Source organism: Lepus europaeus, chromosome 17, assembly GCF_033115175.1.
Source record: "Lepus europaeus isolate LE1 chromosome 17, mLepTim1.pri, whole genome shotgun sequence".
NCBI classification, from domain to species: domain Eukaryota; kingdom Metazoa; phylum Chordata; class Mammalia; order Lagomorpha; family Leporidae; genus Lepus; species Lepus europaeus.
In genome coordinates this window covers 42,656,667-42,681,985 of record NC_084843.1, presented here as the reverse complement: position 1 = coordinate 42,681,985, position 25,319 = coordinate 42,656,667, and the positions used below count along the sequence as shown (strand labels likewise).

Below are 25,319 nucleotides of genomic sequence, written 5' to 3'. Positions count from 1 at the left end.
ATAATAGCATGAACAGAAGTAGTGAGCTATGGTCATGCATTGCTTAACAACAGTAATACATTCTGAAAAATGTGTCACTAGGTGATTTCATTGTTGTGTGAACACCACAGAGTGCACTAACACAAATCTAGATGGGATAGCCCATTGCACACCGAGGCTATATGATATAGACCACTATATATGCGATCATTAACTGAAATGCCATTAGGCATAACCAAGTTCCAAAGCTACTATAATTTCTTCTAGAAGGAATAAGAATAAATGTGTTCAATAATGCCAATAATGGTTTACTTGGGATTTAACATTTCAAGTAAATCTATAATAATAAATTTTTAAATCAATGGACACTTAACATATTGTATTCTATTGAACGAGAGTCTGAATAGTGAAACACATTTATGCTAAACAAATATTCAAAGTTCTCTCATGCTGATTTTTCTCCATAATAGTCCTTTTTATTAAATTGAATTTTTACAAAATAGCAAATTAATTCTACCATGTATGAGCTTCACCAAGTACCAAATACATTAGATGGATTTTTAAAAAAAGATTTACTTATTTATTTGAAATGCAGAGTAACAGAGAGGGAGACTCAGCAAGAGATATCTTCCACTACTGAGTCACCCCCAAATGGTCACAACACTCAGGCCTGGGTCAGGCTGCACTCAGGAGCCAGGAACACCATCTGGGTTTCCCATGTGGATGGCAGGGATCCCTGCATTTGGTTCATCTTCGGCTGCTTTTGCTGGATCATCACCAGGGAGCTGCATCATAAGTGGAGCAGTCGCACCACAAACCAGTGCCTATATGGAATGCTGGTGTCACAAGCAGTAGCTTAACTGGATGTGCCACAACACCAGCCCCTAGATAGAATTTTAAAGATCTTGATTGGTTTTATTTATTGTAAATACACTCATATTCTTTAATACCATGTGGACCTCTCCCTCTATTGCCCAGTATATAGCTAAGCACCAAAGAGAAAATATTCAGAACATTCACCTATGTTTTCCGAATTTTTTTCAACATACAACACACCAAGGTTTTAGCCTTCAAGAAAATCAAATCAGTTTTTTTTTTTTTGTAAATTAAAAACCACAACCCTTCTCAATAACAATTTGCTTTTTTATCTATGTGTCTTATAAGTCTTCTGGAATCTGTCTTTTCTTTACCCTTTTGGGCCTCCACTAGAACCCAAAACCATGGTCACAATTAATTGGGAAATGGAAAATGTTAACATCAAAAAACTATTAATTGGAAAATTTTAAGGCTATAAACATTACAGCTCTATAAGCATTACAACTCAATATCCCCATCAATAGTTCCCTACCAACATTTTCTACACTACAAATGATCTGTTTAAGAAATAATAAAATGGGCCAGTGCCGCAGCTCACTTGGCTAATCCTCCACCTGCGGCACAGGCACCCTGGGTTCTGTCCCGGTTGCTCCTCTTCCAGTCCAGCTCTCTGCTGTGGGCCGGGAAGAAGTGGAGGATGGCCCAAGTGCTTGGGCACCTGTGCCTGCACCTGCATGGGAGGCCAGGAGGAAGCACCTGGCTCCTGGCTTTGAATCGGCACAATGTGCCGGCCAATGCTCTGGCCATAGCGGCCACTTGGGGGATGAACCAACAGAAAAAGGAAGACCTTTCTCTCTGTCTCTCTCTCTCTGTCTAACTCTGTCAAAGAAAAGAAAAGAAAAGAAAATGTGTTTTATGGGCTGCTGAGCACTGTAGGACCAAGGTCAACGTTCAAAGTGACTGCATCATGATCATGGACAGAAGACTCTCAGTCACTGTTTTTATCATCCTGTTGTTTTTCTTTTAGGTCAAGGAAATAATCTTAGCTAGAACATCTTCTTTCTACTTTTAAAGGCAATGCTTAAAGGGCTCTGAAATGGTTATCAAGAACATACTCAATATCAACACTTAAATTACAAGCTATAAGTATGAATAATGTTATATTTCTAATGGACATAAGTGGATGGATACTTCTTACTGATATAAGAAGGTGGAGGTATACTCTAAATGATTATGGAATGCTTAACACCTTTGGGAAAGAGAAATTCTATCACAAATCAGTTTATCTGCTTATCCTGCATCTCTTTGAGTTTCCTTACAATCATTATTTTGAATTCTGTATCTGTCATTTCATAGGTCCCCTTCAGTCCAGGATCTAATGTAAGTTGGACTTTATGAAGTCCGACTTGAAGTCTGAAATTTTTCCTGGGCAGCATAGTACATGGCTGACATATTTTTGGAAACATTAATAACCACTGAGAGTAAGCTTATAGGAGAAGCAGTGCAAATTTCCTCACTGAATGCCATGAATTGATATGCCTGGAGAGCTCATCCAGAAGAGAAATCTAGTGCCTATTTACTGACGCTCTGAGATGTTAATGGCATGGCTGTAAATAAATCAAGCTTGCCAACACTTAATTTTTTAAAAAATGGTTCTGCTGAGCAAATAAAATCAATCAACATAATTATTCTATAAATTTTAAACTGCCAGTGTCTCAACTGAGTAAAACAGAAAGCCAGAATATATCCCCCAAATTGATAAAAACTTAAAATATAAATGCCTTGAATGTATGCCAAGTCAACCACTAAATAAGCATTACTGTTGAACATATCTTTAGAAAGACATAAAATCTCTCATCACTGTTATTCTAATTTACTCAGCCCTATTAACAAAGGGCATGCATAACAGCTTCCACAACATGAACACAAGGTATTAATATTCTAGTTCAGGTTACCAACTTGCATGCACTAAGGGGAATATGCACATCAAGAGCAGAAGCCATTTTCCAGTAGTACAAATGAACAGGAAAAAAAAATGGGAGACTAGGAGTGGAAGAAAAAGAACACTATTATTACCACGTAAGTGGGAAAATAAAAGGGAAAATGAAAACCATATTAAGCCACCTTGACCTGAAGTAAAACCTTAAGAACAGAAGCACATATCAACCATAAACAAATGATTAATGCTCAGAAATGAACATGATCATTTAAAACCAGAGCAATGTGATCTTGCCTTTTAAAATGTCCAGGGAGACGAAGAACAAAGCGTAAAATATTCAAGATATTTTTCCTTGATCATGGTTTATAAATAATTTTTAAAATTTGCACACATTTTAGAAACACATTGATGGTAAGAAAATAAATTTAAAGGCATGTTAAATTAACTCAATTAGTAGACAAAAAAGGTGAATGCAGACTAATATTCTTGCTGCTGTTTACAACTGTTGTTCATGGTCTAAGCTATAATGATTTAGAAACATAAGGTGGGGCTGGCACTGTGGCATAGCAGGTAATGCTGCCGATCACAGTGTCTGCATCCCAGATGGGCACCAGTTCAAGTCCTGTCTGCTCCACTTGTGGTCCAGCTCTCTGCCATATCCCGGGAAAGCAGTGGAAGATGGCCCAAGTCCTTGGGCCCCTGCACCTGTGTGGGAGACCCAGAGGAAGCTCCAGACTTCTGGCTTCAGGTAAATGCAGTTCCAGACGTTGTAGCCATTTGGGGTGTGAACCTCTCTCTCTCTCTCTCTGCCTCTCTGTAATTCTATCAAATAAATAAATAAATCTTTTTTTAAAAAAAAGAAACAAGGCATAAGTGGGAAATTCATAGAATGAGTAAATATTTTCTCTTACTCTTCTTAAATATAAGATTCTTTTAAATAAGGGAGGGAGACAATGAAAAGGAAGGAGGGAGGGGGAAGGGGGAAGAGAAATATGTTCTTAGAACTACATCTAGAAATTACATCAAATATGATAAGAAACTAAAAATTAAAATAAAAACTACTGCAATTAAATAGAGCCCCAAACATTTAGAGCTCATTTCTATTTTTACTTGGGCTAAAACTATTTTATAGGCAAAGGGGGTTAATTTTGTACATCTAAGGTCTCCTGCAACTCAAATTTGAGTTTAAGAAGATGTTTTGCATTTCGGAAGTTCTACATTTAATACTTTGATAGTCTTCAAGCTTCATGTGGACATAAGATGCCAGTTAATACAATCACATCCCATGTTGAAGTACCTGGGTCCAAAACCCTGCTCTGATTCAAGATGGCTGAATAGGGTTTGGCCACACTAACTGAAGCTGCATTGGGATATGAAAAGAACAAAGGAAGGGCTATGTTTCCAGGGGTCTGACTGATGGAAATTCTCAGCGAAGAAGCAAAAAGACCAACAAGGGCTCCATGGGACAATAGGAGAGAAGATGAAGACGCGGTTGCAGCCAGACGTGTGGCTCAGCCAGCTGCAGGCTGTGAGCTGCCATCTTACCACCTCAAGGTAAAAAGAATTTGCCAAATGCCCTGCTTCTCACAGGTCTATCTGAGAGGGAATTCCAGTTAGCTACTGACTTTCATTTCAGCATGGAGAGCTCACTGGGTCTGAGAAAATTCCAGAATTGGAGCAGAAAAGCCAGGCTGCTTTTCTTTTCCCCTCTTTCCCCTGCACACAGAACACCATATTCAGCAGCATAACGTCGCGCAGCGTGCCTCTAGTCTCCTACCACCATCAGAGTCAGAGTCAGGGCAACATGTGGGGCAAAGGACAGATCCCCTGCATCCTCCAATTCTGAGAGTTTGGGGCGTTAGTCCCAGAGTTATGCTCACGCACTCTCCATGAGCTAGGGGACTTCATCAAAGCTTCCTGGGGCCATCAACAGAAACAGCCCATAAAAAAATCCAGTCCCGGCCGGCGCCGCGGCTCAGTAGGCTAATCCTCCGCCTTGCGGCACCGGCACACCAGGTTCTAGTCCCGGTCGGGGCACCGATCCTGTCCCGGTTGCCCCTCTTCCAGGCCAGCTCTCTGCTGTGGCCAGGGAGTGCAGTGGAGGATGGCCCAAGTCCTTGGGCCCTGCACCCCATGGGAGACCGGGAGAAGCGCCTGGCTCCTGCCAACGGAACAGCGTGGTGCGCCGGCCGCAGCGCGCCTACAGCGGCGGCCATTGGAGGGTGAACCAACGGCAAAAGGGAAGACCTTTCTCTCTGTCTCTCTCTACTGTCCACTCTGCCTGTCAAAAAATAAAAAAATAAATTAAAAAAAAAAATCCAGTCCCACCCTCGGAGAGCTGGGTAATGAGTGCTCTATACCCTGTAACACCAGGACTATAACAATTTATTTTAATTTCCCAGTGCCACTGGAATCTACCTGGTGGGCACAGGGAAGAATCTATCTGAATCCACCTCTTGGGACTCATTCCCTCAGAGTCAAATTTCCTGTATACCTTGTCGTAACTCTCTAGGACTAGAACAGGGTTCACTTCATGTTCTCCAGTCCTAGGACTAGGGCTGTTGGTATTATATGACACAGCACCAGCTGGGCTGTCCTCGTAGAACCTGCAGAAGGGTCCATCAGTAAGGCACAGTCCTAGAGCCACAGCAATTTGTGCCACAAGCCCAGACATCACTCAGGCTTGCCAGTAGGACAAGGGGGCAGCTACATTGTCTCCTTCAGCACCAAGAAGAAGACCCTTGCTATCACATTTGCCAAGGAGACTGACATTGAACTTTGTGTGGACCAAAGACACACACCCAAGGAAACCCTTATTCATCTCCAAGCTGCACTTCTATCCCTATAAACTACAGCAAACTAGTCTACTGTGTCACTTATAGACACAGCTGACACTGATTAAGACCAAAGAGACTACACTACTGGGCTCACCTAGAACCAAAGCCAAAGCAACAAGCCAAGAGATAACCAGCATTCCAGCTAAACCATAAACTGTTTTATAATAAAACCTACTAGGCAGATGTCAACATAAGGACACAGGAGACATGCAGAAGCAAGGTAGCATGAAAGCACCAAAAGAACACAGTAATCCTCCAGAATTAGATCCTGGACTGAAGGGAATCTATGAAATGACAGATACAGAATTGAAAATAATGATTGTAAAGAAACTCAATGAGATGCGAGAGAATACAGATAGATTAAGGAAATGAGGAAATCAATGAGTGACATGAATGAAAATAATAGTAAGGAGAAAGAACTCATTAAGAAGAACCAAATAGAAATTTTGGAGATTGAATCTTCAATCAGTGAAATAAAAAATACAATTGAGAGCTTTAGTGGCAGCTTTAATGGAAGATAAAATTTCTGACTTAAAGAATTTTGAAATAGCCCAATAAGACAAAAATGAAGGGAAATGAATTAAAAAGAAGAATGTCTATGTGAAATATAAAATACCATTAAATGACCAAATATTTAATTTTTTTGACAGGCAGAGTGGACAGTAAGAGAGAGACAGAGAGAAAGGTCTTCCTTTTTGCCGTTGGTTCACCCTCCAATGGCCGCTGCGGTAGGCACGCTGCGGCCGGCGCACCGCGCTGATCCGATGGCAGGAGCCAGGTGCTTCTCCTGGTCTCCCATGGGGTGCAGGGCCCAAGGACTTGGGCCATCCTCCACTGCACTCCCTGGCCACAGCAGAGAGCTGGCCTGGAAGAGGGGCAATCGGGACAGGATCGGTGCCCCGACCGGGACTAGAACCTGGTGTGGCGGCGCCGCAAGGCGGAGGATTAGCCTACTGAGACGCGGCACTGGCCCAAATATTCATATTATAAGTATTCCTGAATGAAAAAGAAAGGAAAAAGGCACTAAGAATCTGCTAAATGAAATAATTGAAAAATTTTGCAGGTCTTAAAAAGACATGGACATCTAGATACAAGAAGCTTAAATAACCCCAAGCAGACTCAACCAAAAATGGTCTTCTCCAAGGCATGTTGCTGTCAAATTGTCAAAAATTAAAGACAAGGAAAGAATCCTAAAGACAGTAAGAAAAAAGCATTAAGTTACACATAAAGGAAAACCAGTTAGATTAACAACAGACTTCTCAGTGGAAATCTTACAGACCATCAGAGAGTAGGATGATATACTAAAGGTCTTTAAAGAAAAAAAAAAACTTCCAACTGAGAATATTACATACAATGAAGTTATCCTTTAAATGTGAAGGAGAAACATTTTCCTGATAAGCAAAAACTCAGAGAATTCACTACCACCAGACCAGCCTTACAAGAAATGTTGAAGTGTTCTGCATTAGAAGTAAACATGATATACTTTTCACCACCAGATTCACTAATAGAGAAGGTAGAATCAGTATCCAATCAACAAAGTGACAATTCTTAGTTCTTATCTATCAATACTAACCTTGAAATTAAATGGACTGAATTCACCAGCCCAAATTCTTAGGTTTGCTGAATGGATGAAAAATCACAACCCCAGTATATGTTGCCTATAAGAAACTCACTTTAGAAATAAAGATACATACAGACTGAACGTTAGGGCTGGAAAAAGATATATCAGGCAATTGGAAACCAACAGTAAGCAGGTGTAACTATCCTGATATCGGATAAAAGAAACTTTAAAATAAACTGTAAAAAGAGATAAAGAAAGACATTATATTTTGATAAAAGGTTCTATTCAGCAATAAGACATAACAATCATAAATATAAGTGCATCCTACACAAGAACACCCAGTTTTATATGGCAAATACTGTTAGACTTTCAAGGAGAGATAGACTACAATATAATAGTGTGTGACTTCAACACTGCACTCTCATCAGTGGGCAGGTCATCCAGACAGAAAACCACTGGAGTTGAAACATATTATTGATCAAATGGACCTAACAGACATTTACAGGACATTTCACCTAACAGCAACAGAACACATATTCATATCATCAGTACACAGAACATTTTCTAGGACTATGAGATAGCACAATGAACCTCTACCTCTACATATCAAAGTCATATCTCAAAGCAGAAGCACTGCAGTGGAATGCCCAGCTTCTGTCATTTAATTGCTGTTCCCTATGTCCTTATTTGTAGTTTGGTTTTTCTGTTTGTGCTTCTTTAGTAGTTCATCTAAGTATAAATGTGAGCTCACTTCCCCAGCCTGTGGCTGTGCTGAGAGGTACTTTGGGATCTGGAATCTCCTAGGGCCTCAGTTTCTGGAACATGACTTTCCCCTCTTCCTACACACCTCTACTTAAGGGTTTCAAACTGTGCACTGGGTTCCACCACAGTACTTCTCAGGTTCTGCCAATAAGGAAAGTTCCAACTGCCTTCAGAATTCTTGCTTGCTTTTATTGTATCACCTGTGACAATAACAACTGTTCACAGCAGAGTAAATGTTTACTGCATTCACTACCTTCTCATTTCTGCTTGAAGTTCTCCCCAGAAACTTAGCTAATCCTTGCACATCATCCGTCAAGCCCTTACCATTTTTCAAGTAAGAGACCTGAGGCTCAGGAAGATTAAATTACTTTCTCAAAGGCATATAACCAGCAAGTGACTGAGGACAAGAACTAGGCAATATCTTTCCAGACCCTATGCTCTGAACTATCCTTCTCTAATTTTGGCACAGGTCAATTTCTCTGTCTTCTACGAAACACATTCATATCAGTCCAAAATGTATTCCCTCCCTTTCAAAATTCCTCTGTATCTCTGTCTCTTGTTGGCCAAAAATTCCTTGCAATTTTCCTCTGTGTCCTTTATCTTCTGTAGGGCTATCTTCCACCCTCCACCTTGGTGATGTGGTATGAACTGAGTCTAGGAAATCCTTGATGAATGACAGTACAGATCTAAAACTGTATCTTCATCTATCAACTGCCAGAAGCAACATTTGAGATGATGTAATTCAATGTCTTATTGAGGACTGTCAAGAAGTGAGATATAGCTTAGAAACCCAGGTGCACAACCTTACAAAAGTTAGTTGAGCTCTTTAAAACTCAGTGTTTCACCTGTGCAGTAATGTTAATGGTTCCTTTAGTGTGGGAACTGTTGTGATAGCTAGAGAGACTACATCTAGCCAAGCATCACATACACACTAGATAGCTAACAAAGAATTACCAAGTCTTATTAGAAGATACTCAAAGTCAGCTTGGATTCAACTAGAGCAGTGGTTTTTAAGCTGTATTACCTGACTTGAACTCAAAATGGCAGAGAAGTACTTAGTCCAGAGAGAGGCATGAGAAGGAATAAAAGGTAAAGGACATTGCGCCTCTGGACAGTTCTCCTGGAACCTGCTCCCCAACTCTGTAACCAGAAAAGTCTGATCTTCAAAACTCCATATAGAGTGGCACTCTGAGATTTTGCTTTGGAAACATAACAACAACAAAAACCAGATTCAGTTAGGAAGACAATTCAAACAATGCTGCTTCACCCCCACTCTGTTTCCCCCCGCCCCAGCAAAGTTGCAGACAGCAATGCTTCCAAGTCAATAAAAAGAAGCTCAAATGGAAGTGGGAGGAACTATGAGGACATAAAGTGTGTATTTATTAGGCTGACTATTATTTAGGGAAAAACAAGCAGTAACTCTATAATGCTTAACTTTAGGAGACAATAGTTGGCTACCCCAGAACACTTCTTGACCCCTTCCTCTCCACCTGTAAGCAGTCAATTTTTGCTTTCTGGGACTTACTGTTAACATTCACAGTACAAACTGAATTCTTTGAGGCCCCTGCGGAAAGTAGCTGGTTCACCTCTTTGCCCATATTCTTCAGTATTCCAGGCCTCAAACCTGAGATTCTGATAGATGGATGTATTTCCACTTTCCAATGAGCAGAAGCTAAGAAAGAAATCCAAGACTACCTCAACTCTCATTATGAATTAAGTCAACCACCACCTATGGAAATACAAAGGACCTGTTCTCACAGTATTGGATTTAATCCACTAGTGAGTAGCATTTTACAAACTGAGACTTCATCAACTCAGTTGTTATTTTAAAAATGCTCACCTACATGTGTTTTTATCTAATTCAACCACACTCATCACCATGAAAAAGAACAAAAAATCAAATGAAACTTTTTCTTTGTTCTTTCCTACCATTACCCTAGCCATCAAATTCAATAAATCTAAAAATGATTCTTGTTAACAATATGACCTGAAGCCCATGAGTTTTTAATTTTTTTCTCCTTCCCCAATGTGTTCTTCTTTTTAATTTTCGTTCTTATTTATTCTTCAAAAGAATATGTTAATAGTCTGCACAATGCTGGTACTCTTTTACTAATGCTGTGTCTCAGTCTTTACAAGAAAAATGCAACTTTCATTAAATACCTTTGCTCAACGGCAACAAGGGAAAAACTACAATGATGCCAACAGTAACACTAACTACTTACTAGAATGCTTGCAGTTTTCTTTTAAATTCTTCACTAAAGACCATTTGATGCACATGAGCGTCTGCATATGTGTAGGGTAACACAAATTAAACCCCCATGGGACATAGACCATTGGTCTGCAAGCCTTTGGTGTATCACCTGGAACGCTTGCTTTACACAAACTATTGTGACCCTCAACCAAAATGTCTGGTTCCGTCTATCAGGGATGCCAGCGATTTTGCATTTCTAACAAATGCCCTAATGATGCTGCTGCTGCTTTTCAAGGGATCCATACTTTCAGAAACAGTGCGGTAAACATTTGATGTCCCTTATTTAAGGGCTCACACTGGAATGTGTGGTAGTAGTTGTATCAGTGGCTTATTCGGGAGTCTCCACACCTTGTGCGAGGGCAAGAGAGGACAGGAGCGACACTTACCTAGCAAGTGCTTCAAGCACCACTACCTAAACTTGCAGAGACTCCACGAGTTTTGCCCATATTTTCTTATGCAGTAAATCATGGACAACCTCTCTCACTTACTAGACTGAGGTATTTTCAGGGTTACATTGCATCATGTATGGGATGACTGGATATAAATTATAAAGTATTTTCATAATGATAGTACAGTCAGCCCTCCATATTCCCAGGTTCTGTACCCAGATTCAACCAAGCTTGAATTTAAAAAATAAAAATTACATCTGTACACAGACCATTTTCCTATCATTGTTCCCCAAATACAGTAAAACAATTATTTACATAGAATTTATAGTGTATTTGGTATTAAAAGTCATGCAGGTATTATTTAAAGCCTACAGGAAACATGCACAGTTTATAAGCAAATATTACATAGTGTTATATAAGAGACTTGAACATTCACAGATTTTGGAATCTGCAGGGGTGTTGGAACCAATTTCCCAAGGACCCTAAGCTTAGAAATTTATCCAGTCAGCAAAGATATTGTGTAAGAAGAACAGGATTCTGATTCACCAGTGAAGTGCTGAGATTATACTTCTTCAGTAGTCAAACAAAATTAAAGGGGGGACACAAAGGCCAAAACATTTATCATGATCCAACTTTTATTTTGTTATATTACAAAAAAATTTCCTTCCCTATTCTTCATTCACTGTTTTTGAATTGCTATTTACATTTTTCGTAAGTCTTACATGAATAATATTCATTGACTAGGTTTTACAAAAGAAGTACAGAACCACTTAGTAATGCCTCAAATGTTGAACCATAAAGTCTTATCTCATAAAACTCAAAATGTTTCATGCATTGCAAAACCTAGGTCCTGGGAATGGTTCTGATTACTCATTCTGTGTCTGGAAGGCTGTAAGCATCCAACCCTCTCCTCACTGTGTCACATGAATCTACCTGTTGTAAAAGATGTGCTTAATTTGAGTCCATGTGTTAAGATCCAAAAACTTTTAAAAGGTTGTGACACTGCGAAAGTGGAATCCTAAGACCAACGGAAGTAGTCTTATTAATACACTTATATTAAAAAGCAAAACTAACCATGCCGATAAAAATCTAGAAATTTACCACAGTAGCAGCACAGCACAGTAGTATCAGACTTGTAGCCTCCCTCTTACCAGCTATGGGACCAGTCACTTAACTACTCTAGATCTTAGTTGCTTCAGCAATAAAGTGAGAGTAACACCATCACTCATCCCAAAAACTATGAACCTGGCACATCAGTCATAGACCTCAAATGTTACCTACTTTTACTGTTGATTTTGACTGTTGAAGCATTTATTAGGAGCTCGTCACAACCCATGGGCAGGAAAGTTTACTATAAGGCAATATAATTACAGGTAATATAATATCAATCTATGTTCCTTCTGTGTTTTTCCTCCAAATCAATTGAATAAATACTAAACATACCTCTTAGCAAATTATTAAAAGAAGGAAGATTCACTACACTAAAAACTGACCCAAGATTTACATTGTTTGGGAGCCTCATATATTGCGGGTCTTCACTGGAAAACTAATATTTCATACTATTAAGGAAACAGATTTTAAAACATCAGCTTAGCTTATATTTAGATTTACTATGAAATTACCTGTGATCCTTAAAGAATAATGCCCATCAGTTAAAGCCTAAATATTCTCTAGAAATAGGAAAAATGCAAGGTACTCAATGATTGCCAAAGAAGGGAAGTAATCTATCTAATCTTCAGAAGGAATTAAGTTTACTGCCTTCCTTTGACTATGAGAAGTGACTTTTACTCAAGAAGTACTGCTGATTTATGATGTCTACCAGGCCTGTTAAATATGGAAATTGGACCAAACATTTTTGGAAATAGTTAAATGAAAGCCGTAAATTTATCAGTTATCAAGCCTTCAGAAAAAGCTTCTAAGTTTATAAAAGAATAATTTTTTCACTGATATTCTCTGCTTTGAAATTCAGTTTTAGTCTACTTAAACAATAAAGAAATGAGATTGAAAAAGGATGGCTTCTGTATATCTATTTGTTCATTCTTTTGTTATGTGGCATCATTGGTGCCTAGTGAATTGATTCCTTTATTAAAGTTTCTCAGAGATTACATAATTGGATTTATGTTACTAATTTCACAGTATTTTTTAATAGAAAAATGTGATGAAAATTTTTCTAAAAGAACATCACCTAACTCAATAAATAAACATAGCTGCTTCTCCAAGATGCTGCCATAAGGCACTGTGTTTGAGATAATGAAAATTCCCGGGAAGTCACCAAACCACCTCTTCTGCACCCAAGGTCATGCCTGTGGTCATGATTGGCCTAAACTGATTCTGTGTCTTCTGTCCTTTCTTTCAGAACTCTTGGTAGAAAGCATGCATTGGAACTCAATAACGTTGAATGGACATCTTTTTATCCTTTTTTTTTTCATTTACCTTTCAAATGTAGAATCAAGACTGTCCCATTAGTATTGTTACTTCTTCTGCCTCTTTGCTGTGGCACAAGGAGGATGACAGTATGTGGTTACTCTTGCTCCTTAAATCCTAGGTAATAACTGTACACACAGCAATTGTTTGTAGTGGCATACAAAGATGCTTCATTTTCACATGTGACTGTGCCTTTATCATATTTATAATGCTTTGTAGAGTCCTAAAATGATATTTCCAGTTCAAAAACTGTTTACTTCTTGATTTATTCATCTTAAGAAATTTTCAGGGTTTACAGCTACCATAAGAACTTCATCTTCAATTCCTTTTCATTAACAATAAAAACTGTCACTGATGCCTTTTGGTCTTTTACTTATAAAAAGCACTGTGGGTTTTTGTATGTAAGATGTATACGGCATAGGTGCTCAGTGAAGGTATCATATTTAGAGTGCATAGAGGTGTTACAGCAGTAAATTTCAGTTTATTTTTCCCCATTCATCTTTTTAACTTTCTGACAGATTTTTCTGACTCAAGTTGAGTAATATAATATTTGAAACATAGCTGCAAGGGAATGTACAAGGAATTTCACTGTGTAGATTCAAATTTATTTGAAAAATAAATAGAAAATATACACCTTTAATCTTTGCTATTAAAATTTCTATGTCCCTTGGTAAAATATATGCATCAGCTAACTTTTAAGTTTTACTAATATCCCAGTAAAATTTAAGTATGAAACTTGATAGTATTCAATTAAGGCAGAAACATATTTTTATCATATATTATTAAAGTCATCCATTTGCCAAGATTCTTTGTAGTCTGTTTAGGCTTTGTTATGTTAGTACTAAAGTATTTTAATATAGAGGAATTCTTAATACTTGTTGTAAATAATCTAAGGAGAAACAATCACTCAGATATTCTGACCAAGCAATTTCATAAATATCTCTCATACCCACCATAGAGATAGTGGGGGCTCAAAAAGCTTCTGGAAAAATGAGATTAAAAGATAAGCTTTTTGATGCGAATTTTTTTTTGAAATCCACGTATTTATTTTTATAACATGCATTTTCATGAACTTTTGAAGAGTCTTGTATTTAAGTACTCTTTTTTTTCTTGGGTTTTTAGCTGACAGTATTTGTATGAGACCATTTAAATAACACTACCATTGGCATGATAAGATGACAACCCAAAGAGGCATGCGGCTTTAATTCAGTATCTTGAGGCAAAAAAATATGCCAATTCATGTATAACCAAAGATGGATCGAAGGGCATTCAAACACATTAAAAAAAAATCCCTGTAGTTATGAGAACTGGTTGTGGGAAGTCAAGGGAAAAGAGAACAACAGTATAAAAGCAGTCAAAATCCCCACACAGAATATGTGTCTCTGACTCCCTCTCTCATTGCAAACTAAATGCTTTTCTTTTTCTATTTTTAGGTTTCCAGTAATTTCAACTCTCCCATCCTTGCTATTTTGAAGAGCCATGGGCATAGAGGTGAGGTAAGAGACCCAGGGTAAGTGTAAATTGATATTGCTTTAGCTGTGAGAGCAGTAAAAGTGAAATCACAACAGGAGTGACACTTTAGGAAAACATGAAAATGATCTGCTTCCAGGTGCAGGAACTGAGTAAGCAAGGGTATCCAATAAACATGTGAGAAATATCCGCCCCTTGTGCAGTTCGAAAACGCATGGTAAAACTCCTCTCTCCGCACAATGCCAAAATATTTAGACAGCATGTGAAGAATTGAAACAACAATGGAGACATGAATTGTTTGGTTGTGGAAACTAACTATGAGAAGTGTTTCTTCTTTCTTAACCATGGCACCTGGAGTGTGGCCATCTCTAGTCACAGCTCATCAAGAAAACTTAAAGCTATTTAAGCCATGAATAACTTCTATATCTATTATATTTTTGTTCCCCAAAAATGTTAATTTTATGTTTTTATATCTTCTTATCTTGTAGGAGGGAATTAACTCATTGCTTTATAAGACAAGAACAGATGAGGTATATAGCTCTTCAGCATCATATCATGGATTTATTCATTCTAGATCATTACAGTTTGGATTTTCAAAAATTATTCTCCCTCATCCTAACAGATCTTCTATATATTTTACAAATTTTTCCCAGATGAAAAACCAATAACTTCCTTGATGTTACCATGGTATTTCTTTCAGTTGCACTACAATGAACAAGTTTAGAATCATTTTTTAGCATATGTCAATCTGAAATTTTATGAAGAAAACTATCTTTTGATATTCTAAATTTTAAAAGAAATCCACTAAGGTTATGACCACATGTATTATCAGGGGATGCCACTGAAATGTATTCATTCATGTTCTTACAAAATTTCAGAGTGCTTTCTTGAATGAGAAGTCTTGGATGCCAACAAGGATTTAGTTACTACTTTGAAATTAAAAATACATTAAAATGCTAGATACTTCTCAGGCTCATCTAAAGGACAAAGGATCACTAGCATTCTCAAACATGAAGGAAGAGGTAATGTTGGAGGAAAGAGAGTAAAGAGCCCTAGCAAGTAAACAGAAAAAGACATGGAGAGAAAAGCAACTATATAGGATGTGTATTCTCCAGAAGTTTACACTACTACTCTCTGCTGGGTGAATCCATTTGAAAAACACACCAAATGATTCTAACTGTTAAGAAATAACAAACAAATTTAACCAATCTGGAATATTGAGAAATTATTCAATCTATTCATCATTGTTATGAAATAACAAACAAATTTAACCAATATGGAACACTAAGAAATTATTGAACCTATAAAGCCAACAGAGTTTTGAGACATTTTTAACATCACATGTAATGAATAAGACAGCATTGGAGTTACATTCTGCAGTCATTTGAAAAAGTAGCATTCACAAGGGTATCTAATAAGGATTATAAAGAACTTAGCCCAAAAATTCAATCATAAAGAAAGAAAAAATGGTACTTACAGCTAATAGTCCCAAGTATGATCTCCATGGATAGGAGAAGAGACTGGACACCAAACTTGTAAATCATAGACAATCATTCTTTACACCTTACAGTTTTTATCCAATATTCAAAAGAAACAGTTGTTTGCAAATACTATTCCTTAATCATGCTCAAAATCTCTGTACTGATTAATAATTAATACACTATGCTTGCACATTATAAACCCTAGGCTCTTTTCTCAAAAGGACCTCCGTATTTCAAGCAGCCATGGTGAGAAAAACACACACACACACACACACCGATAAACACTTGATCCTTCTCTAAGACAAACATGTTTCATCACATAGTTTCTTGTATGACAGATATTCTGACCCCAAAATATTTAGGATTATAATTTGCATTCAACAGCCAGTTTCCTTTTCCTGAATCAAATGTACAATGTCTATTTAAATTTGTCAAACATGAGTTCCATAGAAGTTACAGCAGATGAACACCATTTTATAGAAACCAAAAAAGAAAACTGATCTTTTTTGAATTAAACATCTTATGAAAAATCTCTGTTATTAAAGTAATTTAAATAGGCTATTCCATCTATTTAAAATATGCCTTTAATAAGAACTCCATATTTCCTGAGATTAGGTATTATGTTATCAGCTGTTGACCTTTGGAAATTCTGTAGCTTCAATAGGATTAAATGAAGTATAGAAGGCTGAAATGTTTTAAAACTTTAAGTATTTTGAAACTTAAAAAAATTTTCATAATTCTTAGAAAGCCTGTTTTAATTAAAATATGTAATTTTGACTTTTTTTTTTTACCCTAAGTGGAATATATTTCTCATGAAAATGAAGCATGACAGTAAAATTTGTCTCACTTAATGGAACCAAGACTACTCTTTTTTCCAGTTAAGACACTTCCTAAGTGAGTTAAAGTTGTGGCAGATTCTGTAACAGTTCACTGGACCTCATTATTCTTCGAGTCATATAATTAAATGATCCCAAGAAATAAAATCATAACAGCATCTATAAATCAAAGAACCCTGTTCTTTTGGAGGCCAAAAACCAAACGCCAAGAAGGACCCATCCTAAAAGAACTCACAGTGCAATTGATACCACTTGATTTCCATGAATATAAAGGTAATGCACAAACAAGACAAGTAAGACGATTTCTGGGACTCTAGCTGGCCATGCATTCTCTATTTCTGTACTATCCAAGTTTCAATTGTCAGTCATATACTGTATTCTGAGACAGGAACAGGAACAACAACAACCAACCAATGAGCAAATCAGTGATATCCAGATAAAATGAATTGATATTAACAATTTAATTGTTATTTTGCCAATAGTGCTTTTAAAACACTAAAACCTAATCAGGGTAATGTGTAATTGAAATGATCCACAGGGTAATGTGTCTAAAACAGTTTTCAAACACATTTCTGGTTAGAGTTGTGATGGACCTTCCACTGTCGGCTTTGAATTCAGCTGTTTGTTACACTTTCATTATATTCTCAGGAAGGAGAGTTTTGGTTTTTTTGTTTTTCTGTTTTTTAAATCTCCCCCTAACTATTGCAGCTGCTTCTACAAAGCAACAAAAGTTGCTAGAAAAATCATATAAACACATACATGTAAAATTAGAGAAACAAGCTGCTTTATTGCCCGATTTAAAATAAGCTCAATCAGTAGAAAAGAAAAATGCTATAATATACAGCTTGATGAGCAGCTGAAGACAAAAATATACTCAGTCGCAGTTTTAGAATTTGAAAAAATATCATATTCAATGATGTTTGAGTGAGAAGAAGGACATTACTTCTCTTACTTTTTCTAAATTACTGAATAAACAAATGGGATTTGTGTGAAGAACTTCATCCAAGATAAGCATGAAAAAGTTTCACATATATCAACCTGAGGTTTCAAAGGCAGGATAAGAAAAGGCCCTGCTCCTACTTACTTCCTGTTTATGAAATTTTTATGATTTTAAATCCTACTTATGAAAATTCTTGATTAAAAATATGACTTTCATAAATCTGCAATAAATTTTTGCTGGATTGTTCACACTCAACCATTGGTAGGAAAACAAATATATCAACTGTATCGCAACACTAAAGCAAAAAATATGGATTAATAAAAAGACAAAAATTAAATCCATAGGCACCATAACCATCATCTCTTTGTCTACAGGAAAAAGACATTGAAATTATTTGAAAAATATGAGAACAGTCTTACTCTTGACGGTTGCTGTCCGGGTGCAGTTATAGAGAATGGCCAACTCCCCAAACACTTTTCCTGGACCCATGGTGCACAGCTTCACCCCTTCTTTTGTAACTTCAACTTTCCCATCTAAAAAGCAAAAGGGAATATATTTTATCTTAATTCTTTCTCTTGCTCTATTTCATTTGTTGCATTTTTGGTATGAGATGGAAATGCCAGCCCCATGTTTTAAAACAGAAAGCAGTCACCAAATTTGTCATTCGGATGCTATGAAAGAATTCCAACAAAATATATAAGAAATACATACATTTTCTGATATTCATCACGTATTAGAAGATGTGAGATGAGACTCAAAGAAAAAAAACAACAGGAATGATGGAGCCAAAAATGTAAACATTATTCTAAATGTGATATTAGTAAACTGTAGTAATTCTAATTTTAATATCATTTTGAATCTGAAAGAAAACTAGTGTAAGTGGATATATTTCCCACAGCAAAGTCCACATTTGGAAATTCTCATGTGAGTAAGTAGCTATTATGAAGTTTCTTTGACCCTTGGCCATTATTTAATTGCAGCACAATTTGTTGAAGAAACTGTCCTTGCTCCAGCGATTGATTTTACCTCCTTTGTCAAATATAACTTGGTTGTAAATGTATGGATTGATTTCTGGCATTTCTATTCTGTTCCATTGGTCTATCCATCATTTTTGTACCAGTACCAAGCTGTTTCGATTATAACTGCCTGTAGTATGTCTTGAAATCTGGTATTGTGATGCCTTGGGCTTTGTTTTTGTTGTATAAGATGGCTTTAGCTATTAGGGGGGGGTCTCATGTGTTTCCATATGAATTTCAACATCATTTTCTCTATATTTGAGATGAGTGTCCTTGGTATTTTGATTAATATTGCATTTTAATTTTAATTTAATTTTTAATATTGCATATTAAATTCTGTAAATTGCTTCCAGTAGTATGGACATTTTGATGATATTGATCCTTCTAATCCATGAACATGGAAGACTTTTCCACTTTTTTGTATCTTCTTCTATTACTTTCTTTGAAGTTTTGTAATTCTCATCATAGAGATCATTGACATCCTTGGTTAAATTTATTCCAAGGTATTTGATTTTTTTTTTTTTTGCAGCTATTTTAAATGGGGTTGATCTTATAGATTCTTTCTCAGCCATGGCATTTTCTGTGTATACAAAGGCTGTTGATTTTTTTCGAGTTGATTTTATATCCTGCCACTCTATCAAACTCTATGAGTTCCAATAGTCTCTTAGGGAAGTATTTTGGAACCCCTATAAACAAAATCATGTCATCTGTAAACATGGATAGTTTGACTCCCTCCTTCCCAATTTTTATCCATTTGATTTCTTTTTTTTACCTATTGGCTCTGGCTGAAACTTTCAGGACTATATTGAATAGCAGTGTTGAGACTAGGCATCTTTGTCTGCTTTTGGATCTCAGAGGGAATGCTTCCAACTCTTCTCCATTAAATAGGATGCTGGACATGGGTTTGTCATCAACTGCCTTGATTGTGTTGACAAATGTTCTATATCCAATTTGCTTAGAGTTTTCATAATGAAAGGGTACTGCATTTTATCAAATACTTTCTCTGCAACTATTGAGATAATCATATGGTTTTTATTCTTGTGTTAATGTGATGTGTCACATTAATAAATTTGTGAATATTGAACCATTCCTGTTCAGGGATAAATCCCACTTGGTTCAGGTGAATGATCTTTCTGATGTGTTGTTGGATTTGATTGGCTAATATTTTGTTGAGGATTTTTGCATCTATGTTCATCAGGGAAACTGGTCTGTAGCTCTCTTTCTCTGTTATATCTTTTTTAGGTTTAGGAATTAAGGTGCTGTTGGCTTTCCAGAACGAATTTGAGAGGATTGTCTCCCTTTCAACTGTTTAGAATAGCTTGAGAAGGATCAGAAGTGGAGCAGCTGAGGCTCAAATTGGCACCTACATGGGATGCTGGCACTTCAGGCTAGGGTGTTAACCTGCTGTGCCATAGCACCGGCCCCATTTTTAGTCTTTAAGATAATATATTTTTATATAAAATTACAATCAAGGCTTAATGCTCCACTAAACAAAGAGATCAGTAAGCACAATGTGAAAAAGACCATGATTTAGCAATAACATAGGTAAGGGCTAAAAACAACAATCCAATGGAAAGACGACTATTAAATTCACTTTTCCTCTTTTTACACACACACACACACACACACAATATTCCCATCTGCAGGTTGACTCCCCACATGTCTGCACCAGCCAGGTCTGTGTCAGGAACCCAAATACATGGGCCATCTTCTACTGCTTTCATAGATGTGTTAGCAGAAAGCAGGATCAGAAGCAGCGTAGCCAGGACTTGTACCAGGACTCTGATATGGGGTGCCATTTTGTAAACAGCAACCTAACCTGATGTGTCACAATGTCAATCCACATATATATGTGTTTGTATATGTATATGAATGTATGTATAAATATACATACACAAACATATCTTTAAAGTTTTATTTATTTCAAAGGCAGAATGACACACACATTTTCCATCCACTGATTCAGTCCCCAAACACCTGCAAAGGTAGGGCTGAGCCAAGACGAAACCAGGAACCATGAAATCCATTTTGCTGACAGGGACCCAAGTACTTGGGCCATCATCTATGGCCTCCCAAACATATTAGCAGTAAGCTGGATTGGAAGTAGAGGTGTGATTCAATCCCAGCACTCCAGTACATGATTTGGTTGTCCCAAGCAGCAGCTCAACCCAGTATACCTGTACTCTTGTACTCTTCCTCTTTTTAAATCAATCTTGAGTTAAGCAATTTTTGCAAAAACCACAGCTCTGAGGTGCTATTTGTTTTCAAACATTTATTGAGATAAAATATTAAAAAATTAAAATTTAATCTATGCATTAGTGCTGAATGATCTGTCAGAGAACACTGTTTTACCCTGAAAATTATTCCATTTAAACATTACCAAAAGAGAAAAAATTCAGCAGCAATGAGAATATAACTCCACAAAGTGTGTAATCATTATGGTTGAACTATGTATCTAGAACCCCTTATTGAGTACAGAAACTATTCAGCAATGAATAAATTCAAGAACACAAAACGTTTGGGGAAAGTTACTTATACAAGTAGAGCCAATCAAATATTCCTGTTTCTCATGATCTACTTCTTGACTTCTAGAAAGAAACTCTTCCTCTTAATAGGCACATCAAAACCAGTCTAGTAAATCTATTTTTCTTTATATTTCATGTGTTTCCCATGACATTTTCAGCAGGAAGTCAATTCCCCTAGAAATTTTATCTGCCACTCAAAAATGGGAGATAGTCCAAGTTATAACATAGAAATTAATCATCTGAAGTCAGACCAGGAATTGAGTTCTTGATCTCTTATCTGTTCCTTACTAGTTATATGACCATGGGCAAGTTGCTTAACTTGTTTATGACTCAGTTTCTTTTTTGGTAAAATGGATAACATAAAAACACCAATGTCATTTTGTGGTTGTTAAAATTAAATTAAATGAAGTTGATAAACTGTTTAGCGGTGTCGGACACACAACAAATGTTCACTAAATGCTTACTTTTATGATTGGTATACTTTTTATTATATTTATTTCCTATCATTTAAAGATCTAATTTATTAGATTATATTGAAGCATAACATTGTTTATACTATTATAGAAATGAACTGAGGTCTCCATGCAGAATATATATATTTTTTTAATTGAGGAAGAGTTTGCTTTCAGATGTTTTCTCTGAACAGGAGATTGAGGAGAAAACTTTTGAGTTCAAATCAGTATCACACCCAAAGAACAAAAATGAAGCTTGAGGCCGGCGCCGTGGCTTAACAGGCTAATCCTCCGCCTTGCGGCGCCGGCACACCGGGTTCTAGTCTCGGTTGGGGCACCGGATTCTATCCCGGTTGCCCCTCTTCCAGGCCAGCTCTCTGCTGTGGCCCAGGAAGGCAGTGGAGGATGGTCCAAGTGCTTGGGCCCTGCACCCGCATGGGAGACCAGGAGAAGCACCTGGCTCCTGGCTTCGGATCAGCGTGATGCGCCGGCCATTGGAGGGTGAACCAACGGCAAAAAGGAAGACCTTTCTCTCTGTCTCTCTCACTATCCACTCTGTCAAAAAAAATAGAAACTAAAAAAAAAAAAAAAAAATGAAGCTCAAGAAATCACGTTGATCTACTTGGCATAGCACAATGTCTTTGTACTCTTCTCCAGTCCCCGGTGTCCAGCCAACAACTAAGATCATGTTGCCTTGCCTACTACAGTCTTGTGGTGGCAGCTCCCAAAAATAATCTAATAACTTTCTACTGCACTTTAGAATCCTCTTGATCTAAATGTTATAACATCAATTATATTAATAGACCTAAGAGCAAAATGAATAATGCCTAGAGAGCTTCCATAAATAAATGATTTTCCATAAGTCTGATTCTTTCTCTTTGGTTTTGACAGTTTTCAGATGAAAAAGAGGAACATCAGGACTATTGTTTTAGCTCAGTAGTTTTCTTAAAGGAAATCTTTGGACTCACCACATCAGAACTCATTTACAAAATTCAGATATCCCTCCAGCACCATGACCAACATACTCAATTCTATTATCCTTTCCATCTCTAAAAGTCCATGCTTATGTAACACTACGTATTTCAACTTATAAACAATTAATCTTGTAACTCATTATGTTTCTTGCTCTCATATGACCCCTACAAAAATCACAGCTAGAGCAGGATCAAACTCTGGGGTTGAAAATTTGAGTCCAAACTTACTTGTGCCTTATTTTATAACTCATTTTCCTGATCTTATTTTATATTTGCCCAATTTTCTCATGAACTTACTTTTGTTGAAAAGGTGGGCATAAGTTTATATATAAATGTATCCTCTCATGTATGAATAATTAATGCTAGTGACAAAAAGTTACCATACTAATTAGAATAGCTAACTTTTTTAAAGTACTTAGGCTGTGGCTGAGAAACAGCAATTTAGATATGAAATACTGTTTTAAGGTTAAGGTAAACACCAGAGGTTCAGTATATTCACAGTAGCCAAGTAAAGGATCCACTATCATAAAATAAATGACAAAGACTCCAAAAATACTACTACATTGTTTAATGAATTGAATGTCCTAAATGATAAGCAGAAACACAGTGGTGTACCTCGCTATCCTAAGTCATATTTTGATCACTTCTACTTCCTCATGCCTACTGTGTGGATAGAGAGTAATTCAGGGAGGTGGCACAGACTGGTTGCTAAAAATAAAGGTTAGGTATATACATGGTATTAATCAGAGTTCTTTCATTGACATCTGGAAATATCCAAATTTTCTAAGAGTCCAATACCAAGAGCTATTGATGTGAAATTGGTTAATATGCTTCAAGGCCGTACATCTGTCTCTTTCTGTCCCCTCCCCCCTCTTTCTTTCTGCTTTTCTGCTTGTCAATTATTTTTTATATTCCACAAGAGAAAACATACATTTCTTCAGAAAACAAGAGCAAAAGGAAGACTTAGACAGTCAAAAGGCTACTGCACACAGCCAGTGACTCTGAATCCCACTGATCAACCTCCTTTACAGCATTAGGGCCTTCAGGAAGCCACTCCTCCAGTGTTACTCTACTTGGAGGGGGGGGGTTGCTTTCATAACTCCTGGGATTGGTTTTAACTTATTCTACATGCATAGAAAGTAGACCTTGAGGGAATGAGAGGGATACATGATAAAATAAACAAGGGAAAAGTCAGATTAGCTCTATCTATAGCATGCTTTAGCCAGAGGCTTATTATGCAAACATAAGAAAAATTCAGCTTGCAGGTTTTTATATAGTTATAATTTGCAAGGTAAGCTTTGGAATGCATTTTAATGAATTATTTCAGGTTATCATTGATTAATGTGATTTTTATTTCTTTAAAGAAATAGAAGAGATTCATTAGCATTTATTCATGATTTTCAATTTCTTTCTCAAATGTGTTAGATTTCAAATCAAAGATTTTTTTTTTAAAAAAGAGTAGCAAAATGTCATTTTTAGAACATCTTAGCAAAATTCTAGACTTTTTCTATTATTTTCCCTGACTAAGCTTAACACTTGCCAGGGGCTATTAGAACTATTATATGGGAAACTAATCCTCCAAAATATTGTTAATCTAAATATTCCACTTCTGCTTCCTTTCTTATTTTTTTCAAAGTAATATTATATTGGCATAATTTTCATTCTGTCCACTTGCCACTATGTCTATTGGAAAGAAATGTAAAGAAAGATTCAAATCACTTTAATTTGGATTTTTTGCTAAATTGCTAAAGTTGTTTGCATGGAAGATGTTGAAACAGTTGGCTAAAGTGCGGTTTAAAAAGCTATTTATAGTTTCATTTGTCTCTTTTATCACTCCTGCCAGGCCATGAATAATTGAAAGATGCATCACAGTAATTTGAATGCATTTTTAATTCTACTTCAGGTACCATATGCCCATTTACGATCTGGAATGGGCTGAGTCATAAGTCTCAAATCTTGTCACTTTGAGCAGCCATCAATCTCCCTTCTGGTTTTTGGCATCACTATACATGTACCAGCTCTGGAAGATGCTAAGTGTCGAAGTATTCATTCTAAAACGTATGTTTCTGATTCAGTAGGCCCTATAAATAAAAAAACCCGAGTGTACATGGAAACCCACAATTGCCTGACTTTGTCTATCTTTATGGGTTTTTCTCTAACCTCTGCCTTTGTGCCAAAAGTACTTAATTAGTGATTGGTTTAGAGATTACAGGGAGTCAGAAACAGAATGGCTGGCAATAACATAACTATGAACCCTATGTTCATCCCAATAGCCTTGGATGGACAATTTTCAGGCTCTTAAAGGGAGATAGGTGTTATATCAAAGGTCCCATCTAGACAAGATCTCCCTTCTCTTTCCTCTAATCTGTTTGCTGACTATGCTAATCTGTGCTCTTTCCTCTAATCTGTTTGTTTTACTATGTTGTAGGTTAGAGACTAGAGTTTGTGCCTTAAGTATTCTCTCAAAAGGGTTTCTGTGGTTGCTTGATTCAACAGGGACTTTCAGTTTTCTGGTGGCTAAGTTGTGCTGTCTCCAGCATGAATGCGCTTGCCTCTGAGACATGAAATTTACCTGTGGATCTGCTTTCTTGGTGGATAAAGGATACTGTCCAATCAGACCTGCCTTGCAATGTCACTTTAGATTGGCGGTGCTGTCACTTGAGAAGG

The 25,319-nt window shown here is 36.9% G+C and overlaps 1 protein-coding gene across 2 annotated transcripts in view; it reads right to left on the bottom strand.

Annotated features, from left to right (window-relative positions):
• Window positions 1–25,319, bottom strand: part of PRKG1 (protein kinase cGMP-dependent 1) — a 1,351,832-nt gene that overhangs the window by 820,156 nt on the left and 506,357 nt on the right. For both annotated transcript variants that reach the window (XM_062214515.1, XM_062214514.1), the window contains exon 3: window positions 18,105–18,218. In XM_062214515.1, the coding sequence (XP_062070499.1) occupies window positions 18,105–18,218 (114 nt within the window). The remainder of the gene's footprint in view (window positions 1–18,104; window positions 18,219–25,319) is intronic.